We start from the raw sequence: 20,745 nt of genomic DNA on the forward strand, positions 1-20,745 counted from the left end.
GGACTACAAGTCCCGGCGGCCAGCGCGCGGCCCGGGACGGCTCGTCCCTGCCCCCGCCGGGCCCACCCCCTAGCGAAGCTGTGCTGGCTGGAGGGGAGGCTGCAGAACGAGGGCAGGAGGTGGGTGCGGTGCGCCGGCGTAGGGGGTGGGGGCTCGGGACCCAGCGGACGCCTGACGGGCCTCTCGGGCACCTGTTCTACCGCGGAAGGTCATCAGTCCCAGCCTTGCTAGTCTCATCTGTGAAGTGGGATAGCCCCGCCCGTAGCGGCGGGGGAGGGGCGCTCTTGGGGATGGGGGTGGCTGGACCGAGCTATCGGAGGGGCGGGGCTGGGGAAAGAGATGCGCTGTGGGAGGAGCCTTTGGTGGGTGGGGAGAGGGGCAGCTCTCTAGGTGTGGAGGGGACCTCTTCTCTGATTAGAGGGGCCGGGCTCCAAAGCTGAGGAGTGGGTGCCGGGTTAGGTGGAAGGGCGCGCGGCGAGACCAGCAGGAGTGACAGGGACCCTCTCAGCTCTGGCGAACCCAGGGCGTGTATCTGAGCCGTGGACCAGGGCCTGTGAACGTACATAGCACCATTCTTCCCATGTGATTAGAAATAAAGAACCCATCCCTGAAGCTCAGTGCGTCACACACATACCTCACTCTACTCTCACATCCAGCAAAGGCCTCGCCATGTCTGTTTCCAGCTGAGAAACACAGGTGATAAGTGACTTGCCCCAAACACCTTCAAAGACCCTGACTTTTTCTGCCCGAAGGAGAAACAGGTTTGGTTTGGGGTAGGGTAGGGAAGACGTAAAGGTTCCGATGCCCCACCTTCCAAAGCTGTGCTTCAGGACCAGGTCCCTCAGCCCCTCCAGCTGCAAGCTATAAGGCAGCCCTCCTGTGCTATCTTCAGGCTGGAGATTTGAAAGCCCTTTGTTTATAATTATCACTGTTGGAAGGAGTGGGAAGACCACAGGAAGAGAGTGCTTGGAAGAAGGTGTCGATGCCTGAGGAAAACCACAGATGAAGCAGGAGAGTGAGCCAAGGTGGCTAAGGAAAGTCTGGCAAGCATAGGAGGGATGGGGTTCAGACCCTGCGCCATCTTCCACAAGTGTTTCTGTGCAAGCAGAGAAACTGCACCAAGCCGGGCGGTTTCTTCTTCCAGCCCACCTTTCCCCGTGATGGCCACAAATTCCAGGGTCCCTTGTGTGAACTGAGTCTAGAAAGTACCATTACTCTCTTTCTAAGTTGGTCCTTGGAGACAGGACAGGGCGAGTTGACTAAGGATATCAGCTGTTGGATGTGAAGGGATGAAGTCTGCAGGGCTTTGGGCCACAGTCCTTATCCTGGTGATCTACTTGGGTAAGGCAGGAAGCTGCTAGCTGACTGGAAGACATGACTCACTATGAACATTGTCATCTTTGAACTTTACCCCCTGCTCTGTCCATTCCCCTGCACAATGGAAGCCTTCGTTGTGTATGGCAACCACTTAGACCTTGTCTTACGCCTTTGATTCCAAATTGAAAATTCAAGAGAGCATTTCAAAATGAAAAGTTTTAAAGTGTTTATCTCCCAGACAGGGACATAAATATTACTGTTGGTAAACAAGTCAGCCTGGGGAGGTGAAGATGGTAACCAAGTAAACAAAGTAAAAAAAAAAAAAATGCTCCCTACCAGCCTATTTCTGGGGAGGGGGAGGAGCTTCCTTGCCCCAGCAGGGGCCCCAGGCACCTATCTACTTAGGTTAATTGTGCTAAGGAGTGAGCATAAAATGCTATGAGCCAAAGAAGAGGATGGTGTGAATTCCATATGTGAGGCCTGGCAACCCAATGAGATTTTTTCCTTTTAATTCCTGGCATAGGGGATGATGGAAGATCATGCTGGTCTGTAAAGTATTTCACCAGGCAATGTTGGTGCTCATACCCCTAATCCCAGCACTCAGGAGGCAGAAGCAGGCAGATCTTTGAGTTTGAGGTCAGCCTGGTCTACAGAGTGAGTTCCAGGACAGCCAGGATTACATACACACACACACACACACACCAAAAAAAGTCTTGAAAAACCAAAAGAGAGAGAGCACATCTGTTTCACATATGAGATAAGAACTTAGCATGTTGAGTAGCTAGCTAGCCCAGTTTGAACTGCTGAGTGAGCTGTAACTCCCCCTTATTACAGGTTTTATGACCACCGTCATCTTCCCTGGGAGAGCCTACTGCAAACACTGGCTCTCCACAAAAACCATATACTGTCCTCTACACCAGAGCCCCACTGGTTCTTTGCGCCCATGCTCAACAAACCTTGGCTGTGGACATAGCTCTCAATATGAACAGCAGAGTCTCCTTCCTGCTACTTAACAGCAGCAGATTCTAGGCTCAGGAGGAAGCTGCAGAAGCAAGGCTCAGACATCCAAATCTCAAAGCCATATCCCAGCACAGAAGGTGGGCAGGCTGTTCCTATGGGTGATGTCCCACAGGTCCATCTAGAAGGACCAACCACTCAAAACGTCTCCAGCCTTGGATTGAGTTAACTATCTTAGTCTCTAAAGCCAAACCTCTGATAAGTTCCAAGTACAGCCTGCGCTCACCTATTCACGCTTGACCACATTTGCTCTTACATGGACATACGCACATCTCCCAGCTACTTTAGCTTACAAGCCAGGCTTGATAGCTTGTCCCTATAGTCCAAGCTCCTCAGAGGCTGAGGCAAGAGGATCATTGGAGCCTGAGAGCTTTAGAGCACCTAGGGCAGGGCAGTATTATAAAATCTGTCACACAAAGAAAAGAGAGAAAAATGGAAAGAGTGAGCAGAGAAGGGAAGAGAATATGAATATCTTAGCCAGGCACTAAGGAAAATTGTGTCTAGACTGGCATGGGGTACATAGCGAAACCTTGTTTAGAAGAAGAAAAAAAATTTTCCTAAATTTTCCAATATATGTCCATCTCATAAAAGTGGCATTTTCCTACATAATTGTAATCCCGCCTTTGGTATTACCAAATAAGCACTTGGTATTAAATTTTTTCCAGATTTTCCTTCTCCAAAAACCTCTAGTTGTTGCCTTTAATCATCCATAAACTGTATTTGTTAACAATTCTTTGAGGACATCATTTAATCCAAAGAGAGCCATCTTATATTTGCTTAATTCATTAATGATTAGATCACTATTTTTGTTTCTGGCTTCTTGGAAATGTGTACTTTTTTTTCCATCCCTTTAGAAGGCAGATATCAGGGGCTTCATGAAGCCATTTGGTTAGTGGTTAATGTCATGACAGCATGTCATGGTAACAGTAGACCAGTGGTTTTCAACCTGTTGGTTATAAGCTTGTTGGAGTTCAAATGACCCTTTTACAGGTCACCTAAGACCAGCAGAAAACACTTATTTACATTATGATTCATAGCAGGAGCAAAATTACAGTTATAAAGTAGCAAGGAAAATAAGTTAGTGGTTGGGGTCAACACAGCATGAAGAACTGTATTATAGAGTCCCAGCGTTAGGAAGGTTGAGAACCACTGTTCTGGACTGTGTGTCCTTCCGTGCCAAATCCATTGATGACCTTTGCCTGAATTATAACATTGAAGACTGCAAAGTGGTATTTTTCTAATTGTACTATTCCTTCTGTATTACTTGGTGTTCATTTTGGGTGAAGGAGTATGTTGAGACAGGGTCTCCTATGGCTAGGGCTGGCCTTGAACTCTTAGTCTTCCTACCTCTACCACCCAAGTACTAGAGAAACAGGCCTATAGCACTATTATGGTTAGTGGTAATTGTCCACAGACAGAATCTAGAATCACCCGGGAGACTATCTTGAGTATGTTAATTGGTGTAGGAAGATCTGTATTAGTTACTTTTCCCTTGCTGGGATAAAACACCTTGACCAAGGCAACTCGTACAAGAGTTTGTTTGAGCTTGTCCAGAGTGATAAGGGTCCATCTTAGCAGTAGGAACAGTTGAGAGCGCACATCTTGAACTGCAAGTTGGAAGCAGAGCGAGCAGACTAAGAATGGGGCATGACTCTTGAAACCTCAAAGCCCACCCCCCAGTGACTGCCAGCAAGGCCACACCTCCTAAACCTACCCAAACAACACCACCAACTGGAGACCAACTATTCAAACACCTGAGCCTTTGGAGGACATTCTCACTCCAACTACTGAAAGAGCCATCTTTCTAGTGTTTGTTTGTTTACTTGCTTGCTTGCTTGCTTGCTTGCTTCAAGACAAGGTCTCACTACGTACCCTGGCTGTCTTAGAACTCACTATGTAGACCAAACTGGCCTTGAACTCATGGAGATCTGCCTGCCTCTGCCTCTGCCTCTGCCTCTTGAGTGCTGGGATTAAAAGGTTGTGCCACTACATCCAGCCACAAGACCCATCTTAATGGTGCGTGGGACCATTCTATACAAATGGAGAGGGAAATGAGTGCTCATTGCCCTCTGCTTCTTGACTACGGGTACAGTATGACCATGTGCTGAGCCTCCTCAGCGTGGCCAGGCGATGTACCGCAAGCCCCTGCTGCCTTTGACCCCCGTGTTGTGATGGACTGCCCCTTGAACAGTGATCTAGAATAAGCTCCTCTCTCTTGAATTGTCTTGGGCCAGGATATTTTATCACAGCAACAGGAAAGGAAAGCACCAGGCCCACCCACCCACGTGGTGTCCCATTTATAGAATAACATTTCTCCTTTCTCACTGCTGTTCCCTTCTCACCCCCTTTTCTCTGCCTACCGTCATAGTGTGGACCCATTGAAAAGTTCAATGTGCTAAAATGGATTATTGTTATTTTTGATACTCAAATTATACTAAATCTGCCCTTGAGGTCAGCTCCTATATGCCTCTGACATGAACTCAATAGTCTTTGTTCTTTATTATTATTATTATTCTGTTCCTGAATATTATTATTCTGTTCCTGGCAGAAGTTCCAGGAACAGTCATTTTTCCAGGAAGTCCTAGTTTCTTTTATAGGAGGTCTCTTCTGTAGGAGATATCTGGAAAGAGCCATGCAGATATGCTCATAGATCATCGATCATTTAGGGCCTCTGAGTGAATGAAACAGGAATTATCATTTGTAGGTTTATAATTGTTACAACAGTTGGTCTTCACTGATAGCACATAAAAGGCTCTTCGTCTCTATTCCTTGTTATTATTTTAGGACAACTGTAATATCTTTTGGTTTGGGTTCAGTAACTCAGTGGTACAGGACTTACCTAGCATCAACAGGGTCCAGGTTTGACCTCCAGCGCCACAACCAAACAATCAGTGTCCTTTTGGAAGTATCACAAGCCTTTATTCAGATTCGGTTTGTGGTCCTTCATAAAATGCTGTCGCGTATGGTCCTGGCCAGGACACAAGCTCTAGTCCTCATCTGGAACTCTAGCCCAGCCTGTCAGGATGTGGTCTTAAGTAGCTGTCTTCACTGCTCGGGGCTTCGGTTTTAGAATTCTGGAACCAGGATGATAAGCACAGTACCTCATACTGCTGTGGTAGCATTTTAATGCAATAATCTTCAGGAAGATGCCTCACAGGGCTCAGGGTATGTCAAAGTTCACTAAGGAAATATTCGCTCTCTGCCCCCTTCCATATAATCAGGATCAAGTTGAGATTGGCAAATGTGAAAATACCTACAGGGACAAAGACCCTCACTTCAGAGGCTGCAGAAGGCACCCCCTGCTGGCACCGTAGCCTGGACACACAGCTTGCCATTGCTTTGGGCAAGTTATCTACTCTCCCGAGCCTCAATTTCCCCTTAGTAAAGTAGAGGCAATACAACCAGATTGGCCACACACAGGTACCTCCCGGAGTCTGCTAGGTACAGCTCTTATGGAACATCTCGAAGATTTCTACTTCAAGGCTCTTAATTAAACATTGCAAAGGATGATTTTCAGGCTCCAGACTGAAAGTACCCCTTGACACAGAGCCAGTGGGTGGGGTGGGGGTGGGGAGTACCGTGGCCCTGTCAAATGCTCTTAAAGATCAAGGCGCATCCATCTCTTGGTTTGATGCCTCTGGTTTGCTCAGAGGCAGAGAGAGTGGTTTTCCTTCTGCATTTTGAGTGGACAGGTAAACTGGAACTTACCAAACTTAGATTTGCCTCTTGGAAAACCTTCATAAAAGAACTGTTCATTCACATACGGGATTATTTCTCCGAACTCCTATTTCCTGATTCAGTTTGCATCCTCATTCATCTTTTGAGTCTGACCTTTAAAGACCTGGTTTTTGTGTCTTGCTTTTTCAGTGGGTATCCTCGGTTGCTTTTGAAGTAGAAAGGTTTTGATCTCACAGACCTGCACAGTGCAGGAGCTGTTCCTCATCCTGGGATGTTGGCCCCTGGCTTCAGGTGTGAGTGGGCAGAGCTCCAGGCTAGTGGGCAAAGAGCATGAGGATGTGGGCATCTCTGGCTTTCACTGCACACTGGGCTCCTTGACAGAAGAGAAATGAGCAGAGGTATGAGACTGACTCAGATCTCAGCTCTTTCTCTTCCTATGTGACCTCAGTTTTCCTCCTCTACAAACTGGACAGGGTGATAGTATTGTAGGAAAGAAATGGATTACCGGATGCTTAGGGTGGGCCTCAGCTTAAAGTGACTCAAAGAAGATGAACAGGAGAAAGCCCATTTTGGTTACTTTGTAGATATTTGGAAATCTCTCAGAGACTCAAAGAATTTGTGATTGAAGTTTATGCCACATCCTGGGCTAGAGAAAGAAAGAAATGCTTGAGGCTTCTGGCAGTGGTGGAATTGGGGGGGGAGGGGGAGGAAATGTGTAGTGAATGTGGGTTGCCTTCTTGTACAGATAGAAGTCTCAGGTGGCTCTCACCAACTCCAAGGAGCTCGCTTCTCTGTCCTAATAAGTTCCCTTTGTACTTGCAAATTCCCTTCCCATAAGCACTTCTTTCCAGAGCTGCTCCTGTGTCTGCACTTTCTCAAAATAACTAACCAATCAATAAGCCAAAGGGACATGGCGTATTCTGGCTTCATGCGGTCATACTTGAGAGTGACAGGTCCTGGACCACTGCAAGATATGCTCCTAGAGACATGGAGGAAAGCCTCTAGCACAGCAGCAGCATTCTTTGTACTTTTCTACGTATCATTATTGAAAGTAGTGCTGAGAGGGTGGTGCAGGCCTTTAATCCCAGCACTCGGGAGGCAGAGGCAGTCAGATCTCTGTGAGTTCGAGGCCAGCCTGGTCTGTAGATTAAGTTCCAGGACAGACAAGGCTACACAAAGAAACCCTGTCTCAAAAAAAAGTAGGGCAGAGAATTAACACAGTAATAATAGAGAGACTGTCTAGCACCCTCAAGGTCATGGGATTTATTTCCCACACTATAAATATATATGAATATGAATTTATATGAATATATTCATATGTGAATGGTAAAGATATAGCTCAGTGCTAGAATGCATGCCTACAATGCATGAGATTCTAGACTGATCCCCACCACCAAAAATGAAAAGAATTAATTAAAATGAGTAAAGAGTTACCACATGAGACCCAGCAACAGGTGACAGCCGCTGGCTTGCCAAGCAGGTTGCGAAGCAGAATTTGAACAGGCTGCTTCAAGGGGTTTCAGACTTTTTAATGCCATTACACCTTCTGTTGCCAGTTTTGCCTCTCTGTCTGTCTGTCTGTCTGTCAATAGTGCGAGGCATGGAAACCAGGACTGCCTCTATTTGGCAGATGCTCCTGAGCTGTACAACTCAACTCTTAAAAACCACCTTCTGAACCAGGATCCCACATAGCAGGCAAGTACTGAACCCCGGAGTTACACTCCTACCACCCATCGTAGTCACTGTTCTGTTGCTGTGAAGAGACGCCATGACCAGGTCAACACTTACTTACTCATTTTGGTTCTTTGAGACAGGATTTTCTGTATAGCCCTGGCTGTCATACTGGAACTTGCTCTGTAGACCAGGCTGGCCTTGAACTCAGAGATCCCCCACCTCTGCCTTCTGAGTACTGGGATTAAATGTGTGTGCCACCACCTTTAACGCCCCACCCCCCACTACAACATTTATTTCAAAAAAGCTTTTAACTGGGGGCTGGCTTACAGTTTCAGATGGTCAGTCCATTATCATCATGGCGGGGAGTGTGACAGCACACAGACAGGCATGGCCCTGAAGCAGAGAACTTACATCCTGATCCACACACAACAGGGAGGGAAAGGCACTGGGCCTGGTTTGGGCTTTCAAAACCTGAAAGCCCACCCCCACTGACACATTTCCTCCAGCAAGGCCAAACCTCCTAATCCTTCTAACATTCAAATATATGAGCCTATTGGGTCATTCTCATTCAATGCTAACCCCCCCAAAAAAAACAAACCTACCCTTATACCCTTTCCTCTTACACCATCATCAAACATGTGGGATTTCTCCACACATAATTCTCCAACGTTGTCTTCCTAGAGTTGGTGCAGATCCTACAGGCTCAGAGAGGACTGCATTTCCTTCCTCAGAAGGAACTATAAGTTGTTGTGTGTGCTTCTAACCAGCTAACTGAAATCAGAGGTCTCCATGACCTACCCAGGCCAGATGATTTGTAAGAATGGCCTGTAGAACACATGAAGACAGTCTACTTAGGAGATTGTAGCCTGTTGTGGAAGGCTAAGTGAGAAAAGGCCAGAGGAAGAGGTGTGTGGCCAGGTATGGAGAACAGGCCAGCAGCTTCATTTCCCCCAGATGCCCCACCCTCCTGGGTGTACCTCTTTGAGTTCATCAGCTCATAATCCTGTTGTTTGGATGTTTGTGGAGGCTTCGGTATATACACATGGCTGATTAAATTTTTATTTTATTTTTAATTACACTTTATTTACTTTGTATCCTCCCTCTAGTTCCCTCCCTCCTCCCCTCCCAACCCCTCCCTTCCTTCCACTTCTCCACGCATGCCCCCTCCCCAAGTCCACTGGTAGGGGAGGGTTTCTTTTTCTTCCTTCTGATCCTAGTCTGTTAGGTCTCATCAGGAGTGGCTGCATTGTTATCTTCTGTGGCCTGGTAAGGCTGCTCCCCCCTCAGGGGGAGGTGATCAAAGAGCAGGCCAATCAGTTCCTGTCAGAGACAGTCCCTGTCCCCATGACTATGGAGCCCACTTGGACACTACACTGCCAAGGGCTACACTGATTAAATTATTTACCCACAGTGATTGTCACTTTCCAGTCCCTCCTGGAAAGTGAGGGGTGAAAGTTCAACCCTTTGAATAGCTGGTTTTTCTGGCAACCCGTCACTGTCCTTAAGGGCTGTCCAGAAGCAGCTGCTGGCATAAGCTCTGCTGTGGTCGGCAGGGGCTTGTTAAGAACATCAGAAGAAGTTGGGCACAGTAGTGCACATCTGTAGTCCCAGCGCTCAGGGAGGGAGAGGAAGAGGATCTCTGTGAGTTCAAGGCCAGCCTGCTCTACAGAGCAAGTCTAGGACAGCCAAGGCTACACAGAGAAACCTTGTCTTGAGTAAAAAGAAAGGAAGGAAAGGAAAAAGGAAAGGGAAGGGAAAGGAAAGGGAAGGAAAAATGAAAGGAAAGGAAGAAACAAAAAATATCAGCAGATGCTCCTTTTGTGTGTATTTCAGGAGGTGGGGCCAAGATCAATAATTATACCAAAGGCGCTTCCAGGGCCCTTTCACATGGAAATAAGCATTTTAGAACCTAGGCCTAGACCTGGAGACAGGACCAGGATGCATATTTCTTGTTACATCACCTGGAACTACTGTGTGCTAGACAGTCACCATGCAGACATGAGTCCTGCCATTGTTCTCAGCAGGCTAGCAGCTCAGAAAATGATTCTGCAAAGTGTGGTATAGCGTGCTGAGTGCTTTGAATTAAAAGAAAATCAAAGCCTTTCTGGCCTCCTGCCCTTCTAGCTCCTAACTCCTCTTCCAAGTGAAGGAAGGGCTTTCTCTGAAGATCCCTTATGCAACTGAAGACTAGGAATTGTCTTAAGAGCACCCTGTCTGTCAGCTCCTCCACCCAGAAGGTGAGCTAACTGAATCATAGACTAGACTAAGGAACTGCACACCCAGTACCCAAAGGAAGTTCCTCCCAGGTCGTCACCCATTCCTCTAGCGCTCTAGACAGCGCTTATCACCTGAGATAACCAGTATTACCATGTATCTTCTTCCACACAAAACTTGCATGGCAAGCACCCGGCCCCCATTCTCACCTGTTACTCAGGGCACTATATAGACTCAGTAATCTGACCCTTCTCTGGGATCTATTTCATGGAACTACTGTGCATTTACACGTGTTTTTCTCCTGTGAACCCATCTACTATCAGTTGTCATAGAGTCAATTCTCACCTTCAAAGGATGTAACTTTTTCTTTTCTCTCTCCTATAGTCACAACCCACTCTATAATTTTGATTTTAATTTAAAGCACTCAGCATGCCAGTGTCTCACTTTGCGGTATCATTTTATGATCAAGTACACACACATAACTGAAACAAAAATCTCACTGCAGCAGATGTAACTGGTCATAGCACACTTACAACACTGATTCCACAACTCACTCACATGGTATGTCGTTCTCTGTTCCAGCTTAGAGAGATAATTTATAGATAATTTTTACGTTTTGGCCACCACAACACTGAAGTGTGCAGAATTTCCATCACTCCAAAAATAGTCCCTCATGCCTGTTTTAGCTCATGCCTTCTCCCCCAACACTGCAGACCTTGACCTCTGTTTTCCTTGTCAGAGTATTATACAAATAGAATCATGCACGTGCACATTTCTGAGGCTGCCTTCCTCTACTTGCAATGCTTTTCATCGATGTTTACCTATGTGGGGTGTGTGTGTGTAAACGTTAGATTAATATATATTTCTAGTCATACTCCACTATATAACTGTAGCAAAATGTTTATATGTTAGTATTTTCTGGGTTTTCGCCATCACGAATGGAGCTGCACTGGACCTTTGCGTGCAGGATCCCACGGGCGTGCAGCCTCCTCTCTGCAGGCGCAGAGTCACTTGGTCAATTGGCAGCAGAAGAACCATTCTTGCCTTTTTAGCAGTGTCTCTCTCCACCACTGTGTGTTCATCAGCATTTGCAACTGCCAATTCTTTTTCATGAGCACTTTTATTTTCATAGTCACGCCATGGCATTTGTGATTTTAATTCCATGCCTCCAACAGGTAGTGGTGCTTAATATTTCTTTGTATGGTTGCTTTTTCTTTGGTTTGGGTTTTGGTTTTGGGGTTTTGAGGCAAAAGAAGACTTACAAAGCTCAGACTGGCCTAGAACCTGCTAGTAGCTCCACTGGTGATGTGTGACAGTTCCTGGAAAAATGTGAACAAACATCTACTCACTTCAGATAGGAAACCACCAAAGTCCACCATGGTCAGCCAGTGAGTTGTATTGCGGGTACTTAAAGGCAAAGAAACGACTCAAAGACATGTGCATTATCAAAAGCTGTGTGCAGTACCCAAAGCCGTGTGCAGTACCCAAAGCCGTGTGCAGTACCAAACTGTGCTCACAGAAGTCTGGAGCACACTGCACAACCAATACATGGCTCCACAGGTTGGAAAGTATGTCAGGTGGCCCATGGGATCTGAGCCTCCTCCAGACAGCTTGGCTTCCCTGAGGGTATCTCTCTGCAGTCCTTACAGTTTGTATATGCTTGAAGAAGGAGAGGCCTACTCCACTTAGTCAGTTTCAGGGACTTCCTGGAGCTTTTGAATTATTTAATTTGGGGGCTTTACAAGCTTGCCTGTGGGATAGAATGTTTCACCTCTAAGTCACCTTAGACTATCCTTTGGTTCACTCCTCAGTTTTAACTTCCTCCTTGGTAGTGAGCTTCTTCAGTCTGGACGTTCCTTCCAAGACGGACCGTTTATCTCAGGAAATTGCCATAGAACAGCTGATGTCAAATAGCCAGTCTGCCAGTTCCCAACGGCTGGGACTACAGGCACTCACCATCATATCTGGGGCTTGTCATGTTGTTTCTAATCCAAGATTGAGTATGTTCACTTCTCAAAAGCCATGTGAGACAAGGACTTGGTGAGAAGGAAACCGGGTTTATTCAAGGGCTGAAACTCTGAGAAGGTACTGATATGCCATCCCGGGAGCTTTGGCAGATGAAATGGCCTTTTGTTTTATTTTGTTGGGTTTTGGTTTGGTTTGGTTTTTGGCTTTTCAAGACTGAGTTTTTGTCTGTGTAGCTTTGGCTGTACCGAACTTTCTTTGTAGACCAGGCTGGCCTCGAACTCACAGAGATCCCCCTGCTTCTGCCTCCCTGAATGCTGGGATTACAGGTGTGCGCCACTGTGCCCAGCTATGAAATGGCTTTTGTAGACAGGGAAAGAGATGTAATGAAACATGGACAGGAAGGCTGCATGCTGAGGCATGGGTCTGTTCTTGCCCAGGAGGTGTGTCTTTTCATCTTTGACCTGAACAGCTTCAACCTCCTAGAGATAATACCTGTAATTCCTTAGACAAACACATTTGCTTTTCTGAAAATTAAGCATCAGTTATACATTCTACTAAAAACCTATAGCTCATCAGTTGTTCTGCAAGGCTAGAGAAAGGGTTAGATGTGGTGGGAAGCAAGAGGACTTAATTTTTTCCAGTACTGGGAATGAACTGAGGTTTTATGCATGCTAAGTTAGCATTCATCTAATGAATTACATCCTAGCCCTTTTTTATTGTAAGATAGGGACTTAACTAAGTTCACCATGCTGGCCTTGAACTTATAATTCTTCTACTTCAGGCTCTCAAGTAGCAAAGATCACAGGCTTGAACCACCAAACTGAACAAGATTGAAGCCCCCAGAAGAGTTTACTTGTTTAGACAGGAACTCACTATGTAGCCCTGGCTGGCCTGGAACTTACAATGTAGGCCAAGCTGCCCTTGAACTCACAGAGACTCTGTCTCTGACTCAGGTACTAGAATTAAAAGCATGAAGCACTATTCCCAGTGAGAAGAGAGCTCTTATCATAGGGATTCGGGGCAGAGAGAGCCTTACGGATAAACTGGCTCCACGTTTAGGCCTTAAAAGTTGACAGTGGGTGAAGGCATTATGGAGAGATGGCTCATTTAAGAGCACTAGCTGTTCTTCCAGAGGCTTAAGTTCAATTCCCAGCAACCACATGGAAGTAACAACCATCTGTAATACGATCTGATGCCCTCTTCTGGTGTACATGAAGACAGCATACTCATATACATAAGACAAATAAATCTCTTTTTTTTTTTTATAAGTTCATAGTAAAACTGATGGAGAGAGAAAAGTGTATGGATAGAAGGCAGAGCAGGTGACAATGTGAGGGTGAGAGCCAGAGCCCAGAATATATAGAAGTAAGATTTGGGGGGAATGGAAGAGCAAAGTGGTTTGGACAGGGAAAAGTGCTTCAGGAAAATCTGGTCAGCAGACCAGAAGAGAATAGACATAAGACAAAAAAGATACAGGGTGTAGGCTAGGGATCAGGGATTTGGCCAAGCTCTTGCAGTACTTGTAGGAATGGGTTCAAGACACATTGTAGTACTGAAGAATCCAGGCTGCCTCCCCGGTCTTGATCTCAGCAGCTGGTAGCCAAGAATAGTTCACAAGTGTGTGTGGAGCAGGCCCCATAGAGGGCTACCTAGGTTAGGGCAGGAAGTCTGCCTTCTTAGCCTACCTCTGCTCCTACCAACTGAAACTGTTGCCTTCCCCAATATAGAAACAAGACTCCTGAAACCATACTCGGCTACCTTGTGCAAACGGAGATAAATCTCCCATAGATCTCCAGGAAAGCTCTGTGGCTGCCACCCCTCCCCACCCTGGCACTTCTGCACCAACACCTGAAGGAGGCACAGAGTCTTTGGACCACAGAACTGTCTGGAGATACAGTATAGCCCCTCTGATCCTTGAGCCTGTGGAGATGAACTACTTCACAAAGCCCAGGCTTGAAGTCCAGTGTTTTAGAAAGGTAGGGATGGGGAAACAGGTGACATTTCTCAAGGATAGAAAAACGAAAATATGCAGATTGTTGTCTAAAAAGAAAAAGAGGAGATGAGAGTCCAGGAATGGGAAAGAAGAAACACAAAGAAGATTCTGGATGAGCTCATCTAATCCAGAGTAAAGGTGACCCACTCCTGGGTCCCGCCTGTTCCTGACTCAGCTATGAGCCCAATACTGCTATGATAGCCCAATAGCTATGAGCCCAATCCCAGCTGCCGGTTCCAAATGCTGGCCTCCACCCTTTCCAGGGCTGCTTGCCCACCCAGCTCTGTTGGACCTCCCAGTGTCTCACAGCCCATCTGCCCCATGTTTCTGCCAAGAGTTTTGTAACTTCATTGTGGGCTGGCTCCTCTTCAGACACTCCAGATGGCTCATGCTTCTCTGAAGTATCAAAACACCCCCATTAGACTGAGAAGGACTTGAGAGGGGACACACCCAGATGCACGGAGCAGCTGAGCATCTTTGTCCATCCTGGCCCATCTCTGGAGAGGGAAGGTCTCACTGTAGACACCCTCTTCAAATGGAGATATACAGAGAAGTGTGTGCTGCCTCTGCCAGCCCATCCCCGCCTCCATGGACCTGTTTCCCCATTTGGGCAGGAAGTATGTTTAGCAGGAGGTTTCTTGCTGTGCCAAGATTCATTTTCACCGAGCTCCTCGTGCATCTGTCTTGCCTGCACACCTTCGCTGTCTCCTGTCTGCCCTCCCCCACTCTCCCACCAGCATGGGTTCCTCAGTATGGCAGACCTGAGGCTTATTTCTCTTGGTTTCCCCACCTACACTGTCAGGGTAGCACTGAGTCCATTCTACAGGTTTCCTGTAGTAGCTGAGAGGGTGTAGTTCATGCTCTCTAGAACCCCTAAAGAGATGTCAGATCCAAGCTTCCAGTTAAAGGAGGCTAGTGCCCTAGATGCTGGAGGCTGGGAGGCAGTGACAGCTGTTCTTAGCTTTCAACTATATTTTATTTTTATTATGTGTGAATGAATATTCTGCCTGCATGTACGTCTGTGCACCACATGCATACAGTGCCCTCAGAGGCCAGAAGGCGGTATTAGATCCTCTGGAAGTGGAGCTACAGGCTGTTGTCAGCCACCATGTGAGTGCAGAGAATTGAATCCTGGTCCTCTACAAAAACACTGACTGCTCTAACTGCCGAGCCATCTCCAGCCGAGGGCAAAGCATCTTCAGGAAGCATCACTGCTCTGTGCTGCGCTTCAAATGGCTGAGGAATGAAATGAGCATCTTCATGGCGCAGTGGGTTGGTGTAGTGGGGGCATGTGTCCAAAACAGATTCTCATTTGGAAGACAAAAACTAAGTGACCCATGATAGTTCTGGTAAATAGATGGAAATAACACTAGTTCCAACCATTTGTAAATTGAAAGGAAAAACATTCCATGAGAGTACTGAGCACAATCACAAAGCATGTGTTAAGTACTTCAGAGAATAATGTTCTCCAGCTAGGAACCGTTCACACGTTTTTCTTTCATAAAAAAAGGAACTTGAGTTTGAGTCCTGGAATAACTCCTGGCCCAGCTGTCCTGGTCTGCAACAGAACAGGGATGGATAATGACACTGCTTAAGATGATAGGACTATTATATATGCAAATTAACTCGTAAACGAATTCAGGGAGTTTCTGTCCCAGGCACATTTTCCTTCCTTCCACAGACCAAAGGCTGACTAGTCTCACTGAACATTTGAAATCACCAAGGAAACTTTTCAAAAATCCCTCTGAGTACTTGGACATAGGGTGTGTGTGTGTGTGTGTGTGTGTGTGTGTGTGAGATGCACCCACCCTCTGCCTGTCTGCTTTCCTTGGGAGTCTGATATGCTTTGCATAGTGCGGCAGTTACCAACCATTCATTAGACATTAGTACATTTCACCCTCAAGCACCCTTGATCTATATTTAGAGTTAAGGACTGTGACTACAAGCTGTTTGGATAACCATTTCTTGTTTTACCCATCTAGAACTATTTCCAGGCAACCAGCCTCCTACCATGTCTGACCCCATTACACTGAATGTTGGGGGAAAGCTCTACACAACCTCACTGGCAACCCTGACTAGCTTCCCTGACTCTATGTTGGGTGCCATGTTCAGTGGGAAGATGCCCACCAAGAGGGACAGCCAGGGTAACTGCTTCATCGACCGTGATGGCAAAGTGTTCCGATACATCCTCAACTTCCTGCGGACCTCCCACCTGGATCTGCCGGAGGACTTCCAGGAGATGGGCCTGCTGCGCAGGGAAGCTGACTTCTACCAGGTACAGCCCCTGATTGAGGCCTTGCAGGAAAAGGAGGTGGAGCTCTCCAAGGCGGAGAAGAACGCCATGCTCAACATCACGCTGAAGCAGCGCGTGCAGACAGTCCACTTCACCGTGCGGGAGGCGCCGCAGATCTACAGCCTGTCGTCTTCCAGCATGGAGGTGTTCAACGCCAACATTTTCAGCACGTCCTGCCTCTTCCTCAAACGCCTTGGCTCTAAGCTCTTCTACTGCTCCAACGGCAATCTCTCCCCCATCACCAGCCACTTACAGGACCCCAACCACCTGACTCTTGACTGGGTGGCCAATGTGGAAGGCCTTCCGGAGGAAGAGTACACCAAGCAGAACCTCAAACGGCTGTGGGTGGTGCCTGCCAACAAGCAGATCAACAGCTTCCAGGTCTTTGTGGAGGAGGTGCTGAAGATCGCTCTGAGTGACGGATTCTGCATCGACTCTTCCCATCCACATGCTCTGGACTTCATGAACAATAAGATCATCCGGTTAATACGGTACAGGTAAAAAGACCCCAGTCACACTGGGGAAGGAGTTCCCAAGAAGTTCGTGTCAGCCAAGGCTTTGAGGAGAGTGTCTCGCCTGTGGCACAAGGCAGGGAACTGTACTAATCTGCATTAATTACATAGCTGGACCCGATTCCCAATGATAAAGTCCACCTTCTGGAATCTGCATGTCCTCCAAGCAGAACCACCTTTTCTTGCCTTTTTGAGCTGGTGATGGGTAGTTTATGATGACAAGTTAAAACACACAAGAAGAGCCACAGGAGGACTCTCTGGCTGGGACAAAGGAGCAGCAGTTTTCACCTGGACCATCACCATACCAGTAGTCTGTGCCATCTCCAGAGAGAGCCCTGGCTGCTGAGGGCTGGGGTGGGAACAAGAGGCTCCTTTTACTTTCCTAGGACATTACATGCACAGCAAATCCCATCACACCTGCTCTTGGTTCTGGAGGATGTAACCCAGTACCAAGATTCCTTTGCACAAAGGCAACCATGTTTGGGTGTTTTAGAATGCGATGTTCCCAGAACCCACTGTGGCTCCACTCAGGGAGTAAGTTGAGCTGTGGCATGGCCTAGAGGAGTGAGTGTCCAGGCTTTGGAAGGTGCGGATGCCCCTCCTGAAGAGGATGAATTGAAGGATTCTTGGCTTCAGATACTGTTTTTCCTGCAACAACTTGATAGTATTGAAGCCAAGAAGATGAAGGACACTTCATGATCCAGCTGTTGCCTGACTTTCATAATCCTTTTCCCCATGAATTGGAAGCATCTCTGGAACCAGTCAGTTTATTATGAACTCTCAGGGTTGGAAAGTAATCTACTAGTTTCTTAGTTCTTCCCCTTCCTCTAGGACACCCAGTACGTTTTGGGGTGAGTGACTCTCCCCGAGTTCCTCCAAGGGAAACAGTTCACATGCCCTATGATGACAGAATGCTCACTATCCCCAAGGCAGCTTCTGCCATGGTTGAGCAGTGCTGCTATTGGAAAGTTCATTTACACACAAGCGTGTGTCCCTGCTCTGACTGGATACTTTGAAGATATCATTACTCAGAACTGATTCCCCTTTGCAATTTGTTTTTGGCAGAATTAGCTCCTTTCCATCTTTATAAGTCAGCGCTCTTTTATATGTCTCTGCCTCGTTCATGGCTCCCAGTTCATCACCCTTCCCCACTAGCCATGGCTCGGCATGCTCCTAGTTATTTCTGACTAGAAGATCACTGGCTGAGGAGAACTGGGGTTTTGGAAACAATGTTCAGCAAGCAGTACAGGACTGCCCTGTGCCATCACAGCGCTCTGAGGAAATGTCCAACCCCCGACACCTCTGTTAGAAGAGCAGCCTTCCCTATCCAGTCCTAACTGCCCAGGGGCCTTCCTGGAGACATTAAGGGTAAGAAACCGCAGGCCACTAATCCCCAGAAGGTGAGGAGCCTGTGGCCCTCTAAACTGTACACTGTGATTCATCTCCGGAGTGACTGGAGCTATGAGAGTCCCAGAATCTTTCCCACTTGGAGACACAGCTAGGGAAGCGTGGAACGGGAGTCCACGGGCAGACAGAGAAAGCTTCCATAGCTGTGCCATGTGAGTGGGAGTTTTCATCGTTCTGGAAAAGCCTGGTCCTGGTGCAATAAAGGCCTTTTCTCCCTACAGGGAGACTCAGGAGTCTCAGTGTGGCTCTTTTGAGCCACTGCACGTGGGTACTCCGGAAAGTTCTTCAGAGAACCCATTCAGGACAAGCAGAAGCTGTGATCATATTCGTAAGTCAAGGAAGAAACCTCAGAAATCAACACTGCCCCCTTTTATTTTTTCTCCCCATAAAACTTTGCTTTGTCCATCTTTTTGGTGCTTCCTAATTCAATAGCTTGACCTTAGAGCAAGTACAAAGCCTGTCAAGCCACTAATATACTATGTGACTATGCAAGTCACTCGCCTCACTGAGCCACCTCCATTTGTTCATCTGTGAAATGGGCATATAGTAATACATAACCCTACCTACCTCACAGGACTGTTGTGAGGATCAAACAAAATTATGTGAGAATAAATGATAAATGACAGTTACTTTGTGACTTCTTCCAAAGGGGGAGATCTCCAGTCTTAAGTCACATGGACCCAGGTTTGAACTGACTCCATTGGCTTATTGTTAGATCCATGGTCATGTCACAGAGCTTCTCTGATTTTTTTTTCCCCCTCATTGGGTTAACACCCCTGCCCGAGACACCTTAAAAGAGTTGGTAGGAATTCCAGCTGGTCCCAGAACACAGTTTAACTGATGTTCTTTCATAGGTAGTTATGTGGACCACTGTGCAAGCGGAGTATAGGTAACAAGCGTGTAGGGTGTGACAGCCTGGAAATCAGCTTCACTTACAAGCTGTGGGAGTGTGGGAACAAGGTCAGTTCTTCCCACAATGAGCTTTGTGGGTGGTGGAGAGTGGGTTAGCCATGACAATATGCAAAGGATATAGTGAAGGTAGGCAGGCCAGGCATGAGGGCGGTGGTCCTCCACAAAGCCACTGCATGGAGAAGTGATAGGGACGGGTGACACAGCACAAACTCTCCAGGCTTGCATCTGACGGGAGTTCAGCCGCCTGCCTGGCAGAAGTGTGAGCGAAAGGAGTGCAGAGCAGGGTGAGTGGAGCAGGGCTGGGCTGTCTGAGCCCCTCACTCCGGGAGGGAGCGCACCGGTTAGCTTTACTGTTGCTGGTGCTGTTGCTGTTGCTGGTGCTGGTGCTTAATCCCTGTCTGCTCTCTGCTTCTCACCTAGGTTGTTTCCACAGCATAGGGTCAGAAAGGGTGCCAATGGCAACGTCAGAGCACCTCATGGCCACTGCATGAGGCCCGACCTCAGCAGGGTCCCTGCATACTTGAACCATTCTCTGACCTGACACCCTCAGGACCACCAAATTATCCTCCCACTTCTAAGGCCCAGCCCCATGACCCTGTTCTGCCATTGGGTACGCACTCCCTGTGCAGGGTGGCCACAGAGCTCACTTGCACCACAGTGTCCGCCTCAGGGCAGCCCAGATGCAGCCGCCCCACCATGCTTTATTAGCCACTAAGTGGACTGGATAATAGCATTTATTAGAATTCACCCAATTCCAGCTTCCTTTCATGAATTGTTCCCAACAGGCTGTGTGAATGGTGAATTTGCCAAGATCAGCTTGTGGCCAGTCTCTTTACAATGACCATCTGTGTATGGTTCCCAGGGGCTCAGGGCCGATGGCAGTGGTTGGCAGGGAAACGAGGCCCTGTGATCATTTCCCAGAGCAAAAATCTCTTGATAACAGCCCTATCAAAAGAAAGGACCAGGCTGGTTTCCAGGTCCTAGAGATCCTGGCTTTACCCACTCCATCTGTCCAGACAGCTGGGTGCCCTCAGTCTTCAGAAGCTTTGGGACAGTGTAGCGCAGGCTAAGCAAGAGAGGCAGTCTGGAGACATACTCACCAGACTGGAGACACTGAGGAGACACTGGTCAGTGGAAGCCAAGCATCACTGAGCCCAGAGCTTCCAGGTCCCACCTGACTCAAATGATGACCAGATGGGCTTTGTGGGTGGTGCTGCCAGCCAATCTCATGGGTAATGAATCTGAACCCTGAGTATCTGACCCTCACCCCTGCTCCCAATTCCCAGAGCATTTCTAAGCCTCTGTTACCATCTTCCAGTTAGCTGGCAGCCTAGAGGATTCCAAGCCATTCTCTTCCTTACGCCTGATTCCCCCTACCCCTGCCAAGGTCTAGGTTCTCTTTTTCTGGGTAAAGGCCCAGTTAAGCCACATTTGAAATCCTCTTAAGATCAATCCAGCTGAAGAACAAAGGTGCTCTCTCCCCAACCCCAGTGTTGTGTTGAATTTATGTAATAAACACCCTTTGATAACTCCAAGCTTCTTCAGATCCCAGTTTCTCCGGAAACATGGGACATGATGTGATATCTCACACTTCTGTCTGGGCTGCCCCTTGACCTTGTCTTCACAGCAAACATGCACTCATCCCTAACGCTCGCATGAGCTCCACTTTCTTGACTCCCTCAAGCAACCCTGTACCTTAACGGGTGTTTATCACCAATTGCTCCCCCACCATGTGGTAATGGTAAACCATCAACAGCCAC

General features: G+C 47.4%; 1 protein-coding gene across 2 annotated transcripts in view; it reads left to right on the forward strand.

Annotated features, from left to right (window-relative positions):
* Kctd21 (potassium channel tetramerization domain containing 21) overlaps window positions 1-18,698 on the forward strand; it is a 19,075-nt gene extending 377 nt beyond the window's left edge. The window contains exons 1-2 of one of the 2 annotated variants that reach the window (XM_021634782.2): window positions 12-119; window positions 15,844-18,698. In XM_021634782.2, the coding sequence (XP_021490457.1) occupies window positions 15,873-16,655 (783 nt within the window). In that variant the 5' untranslated portion in view covers window positions 12-119; window positions 15,844-15,872 and the 3' untranslated portion in view covers window positions 16,656-18,698. Of the gene's footprint in view, window positions 1-11; window positions 120-15,843 lie in introns of those variants that run through there. The other variant, XM_060367597.1, reaches the window with a different exon arrangement.
* Window positions 18,699-20,745: the final 2,047 nt, after the last annotated feature.

Source organism: Meriones unguiculatus, chromosome 14, assembly GCF_030254825.1.
Source record: "Meriones unguiculatus strain TT.TT164.6M chromosome 14, Bangor_MerUng_6.1, whole genome shotgun sequence".
NCBI lineage: Eukaryota > Metazoa > Chordata > Mammalia > Rodentia > Muridae > Meriones > Meriones unguiculatus.